General features: G+C 41.3%; 1 protein-coding gene across 11 annotated transcripts in view; it reads left to right on the top strand.

The window, feature by feature from the left end:
• Nucleotides 1-2,025: 2,025 nt before the first annotated feature.
• DCUN1D4 (defective in cullin neddylation 1 domain containing 4) overlaps nucleotides 2,026-17,679 on the top strand; it is a 41,474-nt gene continuing 25,820 nt past the window's right edge. For 2 of the 11 annotated variants that reach the window (XM_065697445.1, XM_065697431.1), the window contains exons 1-3: nucleotides 2,026-2,124; nucleotides 11,628-11,698; nucleotides 12,614-12,653. In XM_065697445.1, the coding sequence (XP_065553517.1) occupies nucleotides 2,100-2,124; nucleotides 11,628-11,698; nucleotides 12,614-12,653 (136 nt within the window). In that variant the 5' untranslated portion in view covers nucleotides 2,026-2,099. Of the gene's footprint in view, nucleotides 2,125-2,152; nucleotides 2,380-2,740; nucleotides 2,759-3,048; nucleotides 3,067-3,414; nucleotides 3,433-7,764; nucleotides 7,858-11,627; nucleotides 11,699-12,613; nucleotides 12,654-17,679 lie in introns of those variants that run through there. The other 9 variants (XM_065697471.1, XM_065697453.1, XM_065697489.1 and 6 more) reach the window with 8 other exon arrangements.

Here is a 17,679-nt window from a genome sequence, read left to right as displayed (position 1 = left end):
GAGGGGAAAGTACAAACCTTTCTGATTTCAGATACCACCAGATAGTGTTTTTCTGTGCCACCTTTCTTTAGATCTGTATCTGTGTACAGCTATGCAAGGCATTGAAGAAGGTTATTTTTTCAGATTCCTTTTTTATTCGGATTCAGCAGTCTATGTGCTTTTTATGGTCAATGGGAACAAACAGGCACCCCTAAAGGAATTGTTCCTCTCAATCCAGAATTAGAACAGATCAGATGAATTGCAACTCAGTGGTGCCCCTATTGGGTATAAGAGCTTGGGATGACACGCACAGATGCGAATGTTTGGCATGTGGGATGTTAGAACTACCCGAGAAGTGAAACCTAGCTTGTACTGCTTTATGATATATATACATGTATACATATCATAATGTATATTTAAATATGTGTATTTAAAGGTGGTATACAGTTGCTAAGGTAACGAAAAGTTGGTGCAAATAGGAAAATATCATAGAGGCAGGAGTTCTACAGAAATACTGTCAAGGAGTCAACGAACAAGTAAGAATGTGAAATAATGGGGTCTTTCATTGCTCTGACATGGTCTTAGTAATGACTTTTGAAGACAATTCATTTGTTATGGACTCCATCTTCTCTGGAAATCAGGCAGTTGAAAACATAAGATGCTGCTCTGCAAAATAAGTCGGCTGCACTTGTGCATTCTGAGTGTTTCACTGAATCAGGCAAGGCTCATAAAAAGGCTCAGACAGGTGTGTGATCTGTTAATTCAGGACTGTGTGCTAATGCATTGCTCCAAAAGGACCATCATCTTAAATCTGGTGATTCTTCAATTCGGAGTCTTTGACTTTCTTTTAACCTCTTAGAGGAAGCTTATTTTCATGGGTAATTTCTGTCGTAATAATCCTCTGCTGTGCACTGGCAGTGCTGTAGCTGTCTCTTTGCAGGGTGCAAGATGCTGAGCTTGCATGCAAAGCAGCAGTGACCTGCAAGGTGTCCTCCAGCTCTGGAATGGGGTCCCTTTTCCCCTGTACTGCAAGGGGGGAAAGCAGGGTGGCTCCACGTGTTTGATGTCTAGAACTTACTGCGGGGAGGTAGTCACATCTACCTGTGAGGTGCAGCTGAAAACCCATGTCTCCCCACTCACCACCCAGCCTGCTGCTGCTGCTGCCCTAACATTGACCCGACACCCCGGTGCGGTCAGTTGGCTGTGGCAGGCTGCCCATGTTTCTCCTTGGGTGTAGAGGGAGACGGAAGAACCAAATGTATCTTTCCAAACTGGTTGGCGATTTGGCTACACTGAAGTTGGTTCGCAGAGCAAAGGAGGATGTTGCAGCCCAGCAACCTTCCTCCTTCAGTGCCAGCCGTGATGACAGGGCACCAGCTGCCCCGGGGCACACGTTAGGTACGTGTGCAAGCACTCGTACAGCTGAGCACAGCAGAGGCAAGGCTTACGAGCCTCCGGGCACCCAGCGGCCTGTGTTTGATCCGGACACCGGGAGCCCAAGGCGGCGGCCCTGAGGCGCTGCGGCCGAGCCTGCCTACGGCTCCCTCAGGACTGCGGCCAGAGCGTCCCCGGGCTGAGCTGTTGCGAGCGCGCTGCCGCCGGTGCCCACGCCCTGTCACGGTAGGTGCTGACCGGCTGCTAGGCCGCAGGACGGCTCCCCGCCCTTGCCCACCGGCTGGCCGGCCGACCCCTGTGGGGCGGGGCGATCACGGCGGCCCCGCCTCCTACCCCCGCTTACCCAATTGTGTCTGGGTGTGGGCGCGGCCCTGGGCCTTGGTAGCCAATCAGAGCCACGGGTGACCCGAAGTGGTGTTCTCTGCACGCGCTTTCAAGGCCAGGGACGACTGTCACCGGCAAAGCCCAGTCAGAACGCGGGGGGGCGGGGCCTGCTCGGCTTCCCAGCCAATGGGAGCTCTCGAGCGGGGGAAAGGCGGTGCGGGGCAGGCAGAGGGAGAGTGGCAGGAGCCTCGTGCAGTAGGGGAGGAGGATGTGCGGCCTCTCCGGGCGGCCCGAGCCAATGGGTGCCGCCGGTGGGCGGGGCGGGAGGTGTCCGCGCTTAGGCTCTGTGATTGGGAGAGGGCAGCGGGAGCCGGGCCGGGCCGTGTGTGCGCCGCACGAAAATGCACTCGGATGCCGCCGCTGTCAGTGAGTAGCGGCGGGGCCGGGCCACGCGCTCTCGCCCGCCCGCCCACCGGCGGCGCCACCGGCCTGTGTTTTTCCGCCGGCGGGCGCTGCCGCCCGGGTGGGGGCGGTTTCTCCTGCCCCTCACCGAGGAGGCTCGGCCGAACGCGCCGCCGGGGCGCCCGGTGACGGCGGAGGGTGTCAGGCCTGCGCGTGCGGAGCTGGCGGTGCGCGAGGCGGTGCGCGCACCTGGGAGCGGCGGCCCCGCGGGGATAGCAGGTGCCCCGCGGCCCTCAGCGGGCCGCTCCGAGGGGCGGCGGGAGGGGCTGGCGCTGGGCAGGGGCGGCCCGTACAGCGGCGGGCGAGGGCAGCAAGACCGGCGGGGGCCGGGGGCGCTCGGAGGGTGTGACGCAGTTTCCCTGACCCGGCTCGCGAGCGGGTGAGGCCGCGGCCGGCCCTCTTGGCTGGCTGCGAGGGGGCCAGGCTGCAGAGGGGAGGGTGGGCGCGGGCCGCGGCGGTGCCCGGCGGCGTCGCCGGGTGGGAGCGGTGTGTGTGTGTGTGGGGAGGTGGGTGGTGGTTTATTTAGCGGATTCCGCCGGGCCGGTGCAGGAGAAGCGGGCTGTGAAGGGGGAATGGGCGCCGCGGCGCATTGTGGGAGGTAGAGTCTCTGGTGCGGCTGCCCCGCGCGGCAGGGCTTCTGGCGGTGGGGCGAGGAACTACAGCTCCCAGCAGGCAGCGCGGCGGCGCTGCACTCTGCCCCGCCCCGCGCGGCAGGGAGAGTTGCTGCCCGGTACCCGGCGGTTGGTGAGAGCCCCTGGAGGGCTGGAACCGGGAGGGGCTGCTTCGTCCTCACTCCCCCCTCCTCCTCTTCGCCGTGGGCAGGACGCGGCCCGGTGCAAAGCCCTCAGCTGCGGGGCGGGGGGGAAGGTGGGGCAGGAGCGGGGGGTCACGCCGTCTGTTCTGGAGGTGCGTAGGGAGGGCTTTGTCTCTGTGGCGTATTTCGTGGCTCCGGTTTCGGAGCAGGCGGGACCGTGGGTAGGTCCCCTGGCGTAGGGGGATTGCACACCTGCGCGGGGCTCGGTATCCCGCGCCGGCCCCCCCGCTGGAGAGACGAGGCTGTCATCCCGGGTACAGCGATGGTCCCGATTCCTGTGAAATCTCCCAGGGACGTGTTCTCACTGTGCGAGGAGTTGCAGCTCTGAGACACGCTTTATTACTGCAGACCTTGCTTATGGGAGAGATAATGAAAACTGAAGCTTTGATCGTACGTTAATGAATGATGGTCTGACTTTTGGACGAAGTCCTGAAAGCAATTATGGAAAGAAATGCTGCGTAAGGCCTGGATTTGCTTGAGTCCTCCTGTGTTTTTCAAAATGAGAGATTGGATGGGGCAGCCTGGTAAAGGCTTTAACTCACAGTGTTATGTAATTTCTTTAGTGGTTCTGCTTTATTTTACCTTTATATTTAGGGATCATTATATGTTGGTGGTTAAGGCTGTTATTACAGCACAAATAACTGCCTCATGATGGAAATGGGTAATTATTCTAGAAAATTCCTTCTGTTCAGTGTCTTTTGTCATGTGCCCTATCCAAAAAAAAAAAAAGGTGCAGGTCTTCGTTATATACGTGTAAGCTACAGTTACAAATATTCCAGTGCTCCCTGGTGTAAGATGTTAAGGCTATGTGGTGATTATTTTTTTATATATGTATGGGTAATTTCTCTGCAGAAAACAACAGTGCCGTTTCTCAGCCTTCAGCTGTTACCGGCTTCTCTTTAAAAACGTCCCTTGGAATGATTGGATCTTCCACCTCAAGACTTTTTTTATGGCGGAAGGGAGAAGGGGGGCAGTTCATGGCCTTGTATATATGTTTATTTTAAATAGGAATATTTTCTTCAGTTAACTAACTTCATTATCTGTATCTTCATGGTAGTTGTTTTTATTCCTCATTGATTTAAATGCTTGAAACAGGAAGTGTTCGTGGCATTTCTTAATACATGCAGAAGTTGGTATGATTCTCTTGACTGAGCATTTCTTTTGGGCCTTCTTAGATTCTTACCTGTTCTCACGATATAAACTGCATTAACATATTTTTTTCTCAGTCTCAGTTTTACTTTCTGAGACTGAATTTACACGTTTCATGTTACATCAGAAACACAAACTTTTCCTTTTTTCCCATGGCAAACATTTGCTTAAAAGTTTTTTTCAACTCTAATAACTACAATTGGAAATGTCTTCTCTACGCCAGGCCATGCAATAAGCTGAATTAGACAGGTGAACAGCTTCTCTTCATTCTTTTTTATCAGGATGAGGTTTCATTTGTGTAGTCACAGCACTTGATTTAAATTTATTTTTGTCTGAGTGGCTTTTATACTAACTAAGTGAATTATTAATCCTGTATTTTCTTTACTTTTCCCTCCATACTTTGGAGAGACTGAAAACAAATACTTTGGGCTTTTTCAAAGCATTTTTTCCTAGTTTTGTTTGTGTCTTCAAGCAGCAGAGGAAAACTTGCTTGATTTGCCTGTCCTGTGCTTGCCAAAAAACATTGCACTAGGAACTGTGGTACATCCCATGAAAATGTACCACTCTGGTATGCCATTTAAATATTAGAGCATTTAATAGTGTGGTTATTTCTTCTACAGTAAGACTACTAGCAAGGCTTTCCAGCAGAACCCTTATTTATTTTAAATGTGCCAGCATTTTTTTTTTTTATGTCGTGCAATTAAGTTGTTTTACTTAAAATCATAGGTCTGAGGTTAAACATTATTTCCACTTTTGGCTCAACAAGAGATGGAGGTAGCTACCAGTTTGATCAGTTTTTGTATATGTATATATATATATATTGTTGTTAGAGCTACAAGGCTTTAGCTTGCCCACGGGAACCGGCTGGTGTGACACATGCTTCTGTGTCTCTTGATGCAGATGTGTGGCTGCACAGACTCTAGGACTGTCTGCTGCAGCTGCTCGTTACTGCCCATTAGCTGTAGATTACTCCTTCCTTTTCTCTACTGTAAAATGGTTTATAGGTGCTCTCTCTAATTCATTCAGTCAAATATATCTCGGTTAGCTGTGGCTGCTTACTTAAGGTGTCTGAACTGACAGGGTTGATTTTTTTTGCCTGAAGTGGATTAGGGAATGCCCACAACCTGTGCTGCTGTCAGGGCTGAGGGGTCAGTTACTTTTGGCGGAGAGGAAGAAGCAAACTGCTGGGGCAGTAATACTTTTGACTGGCATAGCTGTTCCTAAGCTGATGCAGATCCATCGTGATGTATACTAGATGGGCATAATGCTCAACACCCTAGTAGTGCGTACTTGACAGTGTTACATTTCTGCTGAATTAGCTGGAGCATGAGATGCAGAGTTTTTATTAGCTTTATGCCCTTTGTAGGATGCCAGATGACACCTAATCTGGCATGAAGTGAAGAGTAGTGCTGGCAAATGACTCTCAGGCCATAGCAGCCAATAATGCAAAACTAACTTGCTGATTCTTTTCTGAATTAATTTGGTGGTAGAGTAAGCGTTAGACTGCATAAACGCTTTTCATCAAACGGGTGTAAAATTAGTTCTGTATTAAATGTTTTGTAGCTCAAATTCATATGTTCTTGAATTGTAGACTGAAAGAATGTTCAATGTCCAAGTAACACAGAATCACTGAAATGCTGTTTGATTTGGTAATATGTGCTTTAGAAAGAAGATTTCAATTAGCTGTAATTATTCACTGCTTTCATTCCTTCTTTTCCAACTGTGGCTGGTTGCTCTAGCTTTCTGGCAAGAATCTTCATGAGGAACGCTTATCCAATACATTTAGTAGGTACACAAGCGGTATTTGCAGCAACAGAAACAGATGTTTTGCACCACAAATACATTTAGTGTTAGGTCTTGTCTATAAAAAACAAAACACGCAACCAACACGCCTCCAAAAAAAAACCCCACCCCAAATCCCCAAGCCTTAAAACCCTCCATGAGCCAGTGTGCAGGGTTTTTCATCCTATAGGTTAGTGTTCCGTAGGTTAGCATAGCTCTTACTTGTTCAGAGCCCGTTTAAGGTACACAGAGATGCATTTAAACTAACAGTTATAAAACTTTTTAACTGCTTAATTTGCTCTAAAATTCTCAATTGACTTTAAACTGCAGTAGTTCTCTTTCTAAACAAGCCTTCAGGATAGGGTACTTTAAAAATACCTGAGTAGAATAAGGATTTGTTCCGGGGAGGGGAGGGGAGGAGGGGAAATTAGTGGTTTTCCCTATCTATGTAGCATGAAGTAATTTTAAAATATTTTGTTTCAGATAAAGTGAGTGACTGATTGCATGTGGTACTGAGAGTTGAATGTGAATGTTTACCTCAACCGATAAGTGTTTTTTAGTGTGTTTTATCATTTCAACCACATTTTGGTGTTTAGGTTTGGGGGTTTTGTTTTTGTTTTTCAATAGCTTGAATCACTCTGTTTTGCTTCAGAGCATTTTAGGCTGTTGTGTTTGGAAAGTGTACACTGATTTTTAAGCTGTGGGTTTGAATACTGCTGGTGTCAGCAGTAGCTTTGAGCTTGGTGCAGCTCTGTATGCATGTGTATACAGAAGAAATGTCCTGCAGCACCATGTCTTTAGTGTTAATGGTTGGGTCCTGTTGCTCCTGAAGCCAGGATGTAGCGTCCCATTTATTGCATGTCCTTACTGTCCAGGCTGGAATTCACTTCTATTTTCCTTATTTTCTGAGGCATGTTTAACCCCATCAGATCAAGGGAGACCCTGCTTTTCAAGCCTGTTCTCTGCTTCCCCTTGCCTGCCTGCTTGCCCTTGCATGATGGACTGAGAGAGATCTCTCCTGCAGGCTGCCCTGTGAAAGGATATCGCTGCCTGTGCAGATTCAGCCACAGACACGTTGGAAATGAATTCTTAATCCTGTCTTTGACGGGGATGCAGAGTCAGCTCCTAGCTGCTCTGTTCTGCAGTTTGGGGATCTCACTTTTTAGGTGTGTTGTGATGTTTTTGTGTAAATGAAAATAATACTGGTGCGCATTTTTCTTTTGTTTTCTGCCTTTACTACTGAATATAGAAATTCTGCTTCCTTAACATAAGTATTGAAGGCCTTCAGCAAATGCAGGTTTCAGATCTGAAATTCTAAGTTCATTAATCAATATAAATTGTCTTACTCCTAGGATAAGTCACTAAGTAGTCTACAGAGCATAAAATGGTTTAGTTCATGGGAGATTAAATGATTCTTTTATGGATAAGTAAAGTTTATTTAAAACAAATTAAGAAGTCAGTATTTTGAGCTATTTCTAGTAATACTACAAGTTTTCTCCAGTTCTATTTCCTTAGTTAATACAGAGTTGTATCTGTAGCACTTACATGGCACGTCTGTCTAGGAGAAGTATTCTTAGACCTACTGTTACTGTGAGATTTTGTGTACTTTTATATTTGCTCAGAAAAATAATCTAGAAACTTTTAAAGGAAACTTAACTACAGCTGCTGATCTGGTTTAATGCTATTGTTAATTTTGTACTAGCTCTTTAGTAGATTGCAGTGCACCCTGGAGCCATGTTTTTCCCAAGCTTTAAAGTGATAATTTTGACAGCAGGAACTAAGTTAAAGTTCTTATTCAGGCACGTACATGTCTATGTGTGAGGAGGTGCACAGGCAGAAATACTCTTTTTTTTTTTCAGGTATTCATTTGTGGCTTAATTTGAGTAGTTTGACAACACATCATTCCCTCCAATAAAAAAATGGACTTGACCTTAAAAGTTTTTTCATTTCAGGTAGGAGAGTATTCTAGTTCAGTTCACCTGTATAATTTTCTTGTATTTCAGATATAGTCAGGTTTTTGTTTGTTCATTGTATTTTCTATGTTTGTCTCAGTGAGGGGGTGTAGAAAGATTTTTGTGTAGTTTGCGATGGAAGCAAGCCCAACAGCTAGCTGTTGTTTCTTTTGCCTCTACATAACTGGCAGGTCTGTAGCATGTAAACGTTAATCTAGAATGTTTTAAAGGTTATTTTTAAACTATTTGCTCTTTAGTTTTAAGTTGTATATGAATGTGACTAATTGACTAACCAGACTTTAACGCTTAAGAGTTGATGACCAAATGCAGACAGGGATTGAATTCCATGATACTAGGTTGGCTGTGGCATTTCTTCCCTTTCGATTCTGGATTTGCAATTAATTTACTCAAAGGCTTGTTTTGTTGTTTGGGTTTGGTTTTTGTTGGTTGTTTTTTGTGGGGTTTTTTTTTTTTTTTGCCATTAAATTCCGAGTTATTGCAAAGTATTAATACTGTTTGGAATTTCCTTTCCATCAGTCCTTGCTAAAGTTAAGCTAACATATGCATAAAAAGTAATCAACAAAATCTATATGTTTTTTTTGACATACAGCTCTTAAAATCATAGCAAATGTTCCAGCACATCCCTGTATTCATGAAGCAAGCTGTTTTCTTTCTTTTCATCCCAGGTCAATAAACTGTGTGGTACCTTGCTATAAAATAGGTTTTTTTGCAGGGAAAAAATAATCCAAACCAAAATATTTTCACACCAGTTCTTGTATTTAGGTGAAAAATAGCTTCACACATGATGGCTTCCGTCATGTAAAGCTCATACAACCAACTTCTGAGTGTGTAGCTTCATGTAGTGTATCCTTCTGACAGTGGGACTTGAGTGGATAGTTGATTTAACACATTGCTACTGCCATTAGAGACTGTTTTGCTCCCACTTTGGAGGACCTTTCTGGTTTCTTGCTCTAACTTTGCTTGCGAGGAGTTACGTCTCCTTGGTGATCTGCTTCAGACCCCTGAGCTGTCAGGGTTGGTTTGTTTGTACTTTTTGTGGATAAAATTCCTGGGGTGGTGGGCTGACCAAAGGGGTTGGCAGGCATAACTTGGAGGCTGCAGAAGCAAGCATAGAAGCTGGGGAGGTGGAGGGGAGAGAGCATGTTGCTGAAGCATATGATGTTGAATCACTTGCTTGTCGTGTTGACTGTGCCATTGTCCCTTTGCTGCTTTTCAAGAAGGTGTTGTTTAAGCATAGGAGCTATTTTTTTTCGGATTCTTTTCTTAAAAAAAAGTTTTAAAAATATGCCTTTTCAGTGGCACAGGATACTTGCTGTATCTTCCTTGCAATAGAGATAGAGCAAGCGCTGACCAGTTCAGGAGGTGACCTGAGCTGTAGTTTAACTCCCCTAGCTCATTGGCTACTTGCATTTGCTTTTATAACAGGTACTGTAAAAGAAATCTGTTTCTTGGTTTTGGATATATCCCTAGTTTGCAAGCTTCCCCTGTGGAAGAAAGAAAACTTTGGACTCTGGTCCTCCGTATTCATACAGATAAACCAGTCATTGTGGAACTAAGGTGTGACACTTGTACAAGAGCTGTAAAATATATTTGTGTAACCCCTCCAAGTCCCACCATAATTATGTAACCTATTTTTGAAGTAGCAGGTTAAAACTGTAGGGATATTTCCAGTGGATGTGTGAAGTGTACTGGTATGAATGATGTGTTTTGAAGTGCCTGGGAATGTTTTATTTCAAAGGTGATACGTAATATACATAAGCTTAACTTCAAAATGTTTTTATATTGTTTTTAAGGGTACCATTTGAAATTACCATTTAATATTAGTTTAGAATAAAGCATTTGCTCAATGTTTTCAGCTTGTTGCTTCCAGGTATAATTGTTTTCTCTAAAGATTCATGTTCTTTGTAGATTTTAGGCTCAGCAACAAGGGGAATTTTAAAATTCATGTTCCAGAAAGCTTAGTTTGGTCTGGCAGTTACCAAAATAAATCCATAAATGTTACCTTTTAATCGTTGCCCTTCGCAGAATGGCTTTTATGTTCCCACCCCCTTTTTATTTTTATTTTTCAGAATTCCTTTATGTTGAATTGAAGGTTGGCTAAGAGAGTCAGAGTTGATTTTTTGCAGAATAGTTCTACTTAATATTGTTTGGCTAGCAAAGATGACATTTTATTGAGCACTTAATGCAGATCTTTCATATCTTTGTTAGAAGACCTGGATTGTCTTCATACAGATAAGTACATCTAAAGTTGAATGTACTTATCTATATGGCACTTCTGACTTAGAGAAATTGTATTGCTATGGTGGTGAATTGGGGACAATACATTAAAAAATGGGTAGCAATTAGTGAAATGATGCTCTGTAGCTAAGTAGTAAATGAAATTTATGGTTCCTAAAGGTATCTTTTGAAATGTTGTTTTATTCACCCTGACAAGAGAATTCCATACCAATTTGTAGAAGAGCTGCTCTTACAGCAGCCAGTTCCTTCAAATCCACTTGTTAACATCATAGCAGTTTGGTTCACTGATTTGGGGGTCTGATATTTAATGGTTACTTGTGTTTATCCTAAGATTCTGGGTCATCCGAAGTGTATTTTGAGAGCATTTGTTTGAAATGCTAAGGCTGGAAATGTGGGAATTATGTTTGTGACCTTACGTGCATCTTGTATCAGTTACTGGGCAAAATCAATTAAATTTTTCCCAGTAGAAATGCTTTAGTGCATTAACTGGCTGGTGACACTTTGCACATACAGCTTTTCATGTACAGAATAATTTTGCCTGAAATACTTTGCTTGTCATATAGTAAATAGTCTCTATTTAATTAGAGTGTTCTTGCACACAAGTTCTAGTGAGGCAGCTAATTTAGTTTAATGCTATATAGTAGTTGGCTGTCTTTGATCCCTGTCAGCTCATCCGTGTGCAGCTTCTGAGTTTCTTGTTGGTTTGTATGCTCTCTGGCTGGATCACCGGTGATGTGTTCGTACATTACTTATTATCTACTTTTGTCCTCAACACTTCTAGCAAAAAATAAGGGATTTAAAAGACTAGAGAAAAATTAGTTTGTAATTTTTGTAACTGCAGCAAACTGAAGTGTTTTATTTTAGGAACATGGGAGCAAAGTTAACGTCTATGCTATGGCTTCTTTCATCAAGTGTTAGAATATTGTATTTTAGGGTTTTATTGGCTCTCATCCTAACAGCTGCTATATTATGACCTTTGCTTCATTATACAAAAGTCATATTTCAACAGTGTAAGTGCATTCCAGTCACTTAGTTTTGCAAGTAAATTAGTATAAAGGCAGGTTCATGTGTATTAATAAAATCAGCTTTTAAAAACCCCTAGCATTTTTAGTCAGGACTTTAGAATGTTCTATGGTATTTAGATTAGCTTGGAATAGATGGAACAGAAGGACTGAGTAGCATGGAAATTAGAATGATTCCCAATTAAAAGGAAATAATAGTAAATATTTATTTTTAATATGATTTTATATTTGGATAGAGTTGGCCATAGTTCTGTTTTGCTGAGGGTGATCCATGCCTTAAGAAGAAATGTATATCTAGGATGTCTTTTGCAGGTTTCACTTATTGCGCTTGTGTTGAAAATGTTGATGCTGAAAAAGTGTGGAGGTGGCTTTTACTTTCTAGTCATGTGATGTTTTTCTTAAATGACCAGAACATACAAAGATCTCAGTTGCTTCAGCTGGAAATGAGAGAATTTAAAACTTTTCTTTTTATTTTTTTGTCCCCTATAGATTTTCAACTGAATTCTCACCTATCAACACTGGCAAATATTCACAAGATTTACCACACCCTCAATAGGCTGGTAATGACTTGCCATTTTCTCTTAGCAGAATAGCTGAGGCTTTAGTCCAGAATGTTTTGTGATTGAAATCATTACTTTCAAAAGTTATGACTGTATTTGTGCATGAGAGGCTGTAGGTTTTGAATCTGTTAAGAAATAAATAGTACTAGGAAAATGGGGTAGATGATACGCTGGGGAGCAGAGTGGAGTTTGAGCACTGTTCACTGCAGCATTGGATTTAAATGATATCTCCACGGAAGTTTTCCTAGATACGTTAAATAATAGTAATCATCATCATTATCCAGCTTCTCATAGTTCTTTGGAAAACCTCCTGAATGGACAAGCTGTCCTCTTACAGCCATGCAAAGAGTGAAACAGGATTTATTTATTTTTTTTAAGACTGTCCCTGCTTGTCTGCTGTGCATTTACATTTGTTTTATGGTGGCCATAGCTGGAAATGCTGATACGGCTTTTGTGTGCACACTGCAAATTTAATGGAAACGTTTTCAGTTGGGTTTTAATCAGTTTTCTTTAGAACAAGTGCATTTATCCTTAAAGACATTTCTGTTGTAAACTCAACCTTTCTAATACTGCATTTATTAGTGGAATGGTTCAATACAACAGTGCAAAATTCCCCATCCTGTGGATAGTTATTTCCACTTTTGAAACACAGTTTGGTATGTTTTTGATTAAATAATTTGAAAAATATTTTTTATTTTTTTATTTTTCTATTTTAAGATTATGCTTGAACTTTTTAGACAAATGTGCAAGGGTAACTTCTTGGGTTAATATGAACTGGAAACACAAAGGCTCTGCAGTTTTAGCTAGAGGTTCCTTAAGTAATTAAGATGAATAATATCAAATAAAGATTAAAAACATGGCTGAACAATGAAGATCACCATCTTGCTAAACTGTGTCATTCCCACTCTCTTGCAGAATCTGACAGAGGACGTTGGTCAAGACGATCATCAGACAGGTATTTAATGGGGATATAGTAGAAGTAGATTGAAACAATTTAAGCACACTTCATCAAAAAAGTCTCTGACATTGTTGAACATTATATTTTCAGAAAGCTAAAGGAGTTTTAGAACAGAAGTGCCAGGATTTTTTAAAATCTTCTTCAAAATAGATGTTTGTGCTTTTAATTTATCCAGTTGTGAAGGACTCACACAGGCTTCAGAAGTGTCTGTCATTTTACTATTTCTTAGTGTAAATAGTTTAGAAGACAGAAAAATTTCTCACTCCTTGGACTCAACCCATTAGACTAGCAGAATATTCATATTCTTACAGTGCTTTGACTCTCTTGAAAGAGCATCATTGAGAACAGAGCAGAAGCAAGACTTCTTGTGGCTATTGTGATGCCTGTGACCGAGTTTAAATGCTGTGCTCCAAACAATCCAGCTTTTTTCTTGAGTGGTTTTGATACAGGTTGTTCCTGTTCCTTGTGCAGATTTTCAGTCTATGTCTAAGGATTATTTATTAGGCCAAATCTGTTTTCTGTTCCATAAAATGCCATTGTTTTTGAAGGCCTTCATCTCAGGTGCTATGTAATAGCTTGCTGCCATTCTTGATTCATCAGCATTTGTGCTTTGTCACTTGATATCTTACAACTTTTGTTACCTCCTTTACACTTATAATTTGTGAGCTGGCGTCTTCCTTGATTTCTTTTTCTTCCTTCCTTTCTGTGTTTCAGGCATGATACCTAAGGAGGAAGGAAAATAACGTACTGGCTTCAAGCCTTGATCACTCAGCAGAATTGTTCTTTAAAACTGACCGTATCTGTCCTACCATCTGTCTCAAAGTTTTTATCTATCCTGAGGTGCTGGCTATGTTTGCTGATGTTACCTTGAGCGCTTCAGATAGTGGAGAGAGCTGTCAGCTTCTTCTCCAGATTTCTGGGACACACTTATAAATCTAGCACACGCTTAGCCTAGAGCAATGAGAATTGATGCATAGGACTGCATTGTTTGGGATCGGACAGAGCTCACTTGGGGCTTATGTACCCTCTTCCATATGGTGACAGGTGACTTCGTTTCATAGTTGAACTGTCTTACCCTAGCCAGAAAAGGCTTCTGTCAAATATTTCCTTCAGTTTGGTTAGTGATCTGATACTTGAAATTACTTGATCATGTAAAGAAAAACCTTTGCAGGAAAAGTTAAAGCAGGTAGATCAAAGAGATTTTATTGTCTGCATGTTAGAACTAATGTCCTCTCCCATCTCCCGATGGAGACTTGGAATTTTCCACTTTGTGATCCAGTTGCTCAAACTAAACACAGGTACATACTGATTCCATGTTTGAAAATACATTCTTTGCTTACTTTTGATTAGAAAAAGCTGTTGTGAAGCATTGACTTAGTCCCCTTCTGTCACCAATCAATAAGAGTAGGTATGCTTAAGATAATTAGAATTTATCTTATTTCTTGCCTAGCACTTTGTTCATAAAGGTCGGTGTGAGAAACTAGCCTCAGAGCCATGATTACCTCTGTTGGAGAGTTTTGATCATGTTACTACTCTGGATGAACTGCTTTATACTGACACTTGTTGCTTTGATTGCTTTGATTCTGTTCCTTGAGTTAAGCTGTTTCAAAAGCCTTAAACATGCCCATTAAATGAGTGGGCCCAAAATCCTAGTAAATTTTTACAATAGTCATAAAAGAACCTTTCAAACCAGGAGCAAGTATGAAATGAGAACCAAAAGCAGAGGTTGACACTGGCAGGCCATTATCAGATCTCTTTGCAGTATTTCTTATGCTTCTGTCCTACTGTATGCCTCTTGGCAGAAAAAGATGAAGCTCCAGTGTTTGCATAACTCCCAGGTGAATCTGGTCAAAATCTGTGCTTGGTTTTCCTCATATGAGGACAAATAGGCAAGGAGCTATTTTGGCTATTGTGAATATAGTACAGTGAAGTCTCCTGTACCTGTTTTTTATGGGACTTGACACTTCTGAAACATCTTACTGGACAGCCTTATATAAACTTTTTGATTGTGATGTGCCTAAATTTTTGGAACTTCTGTTTTCCAGTATTAGTGACTGCATAGTAAGAAGTGTCCTGTTAATAGTGACCTGTTAATTTTGTTACACAGTTTATAGAACTGCATAGATGCTGTGAATTCGAGTTTCTCTGTCCAGAGCTCATTTGAAAGTCATGTTAATAACTGTAGCAAAAGATTCTTTGCATGTTGCCAAACTCATCACGAAATGTTTGTTTGGGTTTTTTTTAGTTTTGAAAATTCTTTATACACTCTGAATCATCTGGAGCAAGCCTTATCCTTCCAGATAACTGTTTGTTTTCTGACATAATTATCCTGGCTAATGTTATTACACTGTGGGCCCTGCTTTTGGGATGATTTAATAAATGCATGTCTAAATTTAGTTGAGATTTCTAAAAACTATTTAAAAAACCAAAGTATTTCAATTTTATGTTAATATTTATAATGAACTTTTAATGCATAGTGCATTTATTTCAAAGCACTTGTTTCTGAGCTAACTATATATACTGGACATCTAAATGACTTTAAGCAAATTATATCTTTTATAAGTATTTGACAGATTTCTTTTCTGGAACCAGATCTTAACAAAGAGCTAGAGAGTGGCAGTTGTAAAATTTACTGTTTGTAACGGTAAGAAAAGCAGGCATTCAGGTTCTGTAAACAGTACCTTTTTCCTAGTATGTATATGCATTAACTTGGAAAACTCTCTCGAGCTGGAAACAAGTTGTTTTTATGTCATAACTACAAATCTAGTAACTTACAATAGCTTAAATTGTGACTGACCTATCAAGACTAAAATGTCTTTAAAAGTGAAAGTACAATTCCTGTTGTCACAGGTAATGTCTTCATTGCTGTTCTTGAAGCTTATAGGGAAAAAAAAATACCTTTGCCTTAGTATTTTTTCTGTTCTTCTAGAGAAAAAAATCCTTTCTAGTCAAAAGCAATTCTGTAGTGTGGAATTCAAGATAAAGTGATTTTTCCTTTTACAACGAGATTGCAAGATTGCTTGATGTTCTGATGAGTATCCTTGTTTTCTCATCTTGTATCTGAAAAATACCGATTGTTAACTTGTGCTTGTTGTGGTCTCGTTTTATCATTAAATGAGCAGCTTTACCCTTCCATTTACTTCAGCATTCACAGTTTCTAATTATTTTTTGTTTGAAACATCCTTCTGCTTAAGCGTCAGAAGAGCAGGATTATTCACAGTCGTTATCTAGGGAGAAGGTGGAAATTACATGTCTGTAAATCACTTCTGCAGGGACCTCCTTGTAGAATACTTATTGTTGAACTCTGTTTATTATTTTCCATTTGTTCTGGTTTTGTTGCTATTCTAGGAGTGTCCCTCTCTTGTGGTGATTATCTTGCATATTGTTTTAGATCTCTTAGGGTGAATTTTAGCCCTTAAGTTGATCTTTCCACGGGTAGCTTTGTCTTCTGCAAATTTGGAAGTACTGAGTAGAATGTTTGGCAAACAACATTTACGCTCGGCAGGCTTTTGGCTGATGTTGGCCTATTTGGGAGCCATTTGGAGGCTCTATCTTGCAAGTGCTCACTTCAAGTGTCAAAAACCCAGAGAAAACTAGAAGGGTTCTGCCAATCCTGAGTTGAGACCCAGGAGTAAGAAACTTTGAAGATAATCGCATCAGAGAAGTGGCCCTCGGTAAGTAAAGTTCCTGTCAAACTTTGCATGAAGTCAGAGGGAGCTGCATGGATGTTTGCAGATGATCAGACGTTTGAGAAGTAGAATTAATAGTGAAAGGCTAGATCAAGAAATTACATGTAGAATTAGAAAGCTCTGTGTAGGAAAGATTAATATTGATGGTACTTAGTGACCTATACTGTAAAATAAGAAATTGCAAGAAGTCAGCCAAAAAGGACCAAACTCTCTGATAGTTTTTAGCTTTAGATGGAAATGGAAGATTAAAAAGAAAACCAAACCAACAATATTTTCAGAGTTTGTTGCAGGGAAATTATAACTGCCCTTCAAATTCAGGGTACTGATTCTAGTAACAAAAGGAAATACTTTCGATGTAACAGTCTTGTACTGGTTTTTTTAGTACTTCAGAGATCATTCAGCAGTTAAAACATAGTGGACTTGGTCCAAGCCTCAGTTATTAAAATACTGAATCTCTAAAAGCATGTACAATATGTTTGTCCACCTGGTGTCTGTGTGTGTGTCTGTGTGTGAGGGGATGTCCATGTGCATTTAATAGCCACTTACCGATTTCTGAGCTATCTCTTTTCTTCCTTTTTCTGTCAGTTTGAGAGCTGCAACTAGATACATTCAAACCAAGAAAGGGTACAAGTTTTTTGTATGAGTCATTGGAGAAATTGGTGAATTCTGTTATCAGTATAAGCCTTTAAAACCACTTAAGCCATCTTCCTTAAAGTGTCCTGTCATTTAATGAGGAAAAGACTTCAAGCAGGAATCTTTGGGTTAAATTTTTTGGTTTGTATGGGGTTGCAGATCTGCCAAAATAATTTTCATGTTCTATAACAGTTTTATTTTTACTTTTGTTTTTATTAATTTCATTTTCATCTTTCGCTGTGCTTATCTTTTCACAAAGGCCTTGCATATTTCTTTTCACAGCCAAATAACTGGTAAACTGGACAAAACTGGGATGGGTTGGTGGTTTTTCTTGCATTTTACCAGCATCCAATGCCTGTGATTCCCTTTTTGAAGAAGGGCATTTAAAACCATTCAAATTGCTCTCGAAGGAAGGAGATAGCTACAGGTTGTACTCAAGTACATATGTATTTTCCAAAATAAGGTGTTCATTAGCACACATTTTCATTTATTGGGTTTAGTGTGTGTCTAAGTCTGGCTGTCTCTGAGCCATCTGTTCTGCTGTCATATTAAGTGTTTTTAGTTTGTGTAGGTTTTTAAAAAATACTGGCAGAGCCTTTGAAAATTGATCTAAAAGGCCATAGAGCATTGCACTTTCAGTATCTTCTGGGAATACCATTTTGCACTGTCACTAATTTGCAGGCATAATCAGGTGGAACAAA

The sequence above is a fragment of the Lathamus discolor genome, chromosome 1 (assembly GCF_037157495.1).
Source record: "Lathamus discolor isolate bLatDis1 chromosome 1, bLatDis1.hap1, whole genome shotgun sequence".
Classification (NCBI taxonomy): Eukaryota; Metazoa; Chordata; class Aves; order Psittaciformes; family Psittacidae; genus Lathamus; species Lathamus discolor.
The sequence above is the reverse complement of the archived record's forward strand: the minus strand, read 5'-3'. Positions and strand labels throughout refer to the sequence as shown.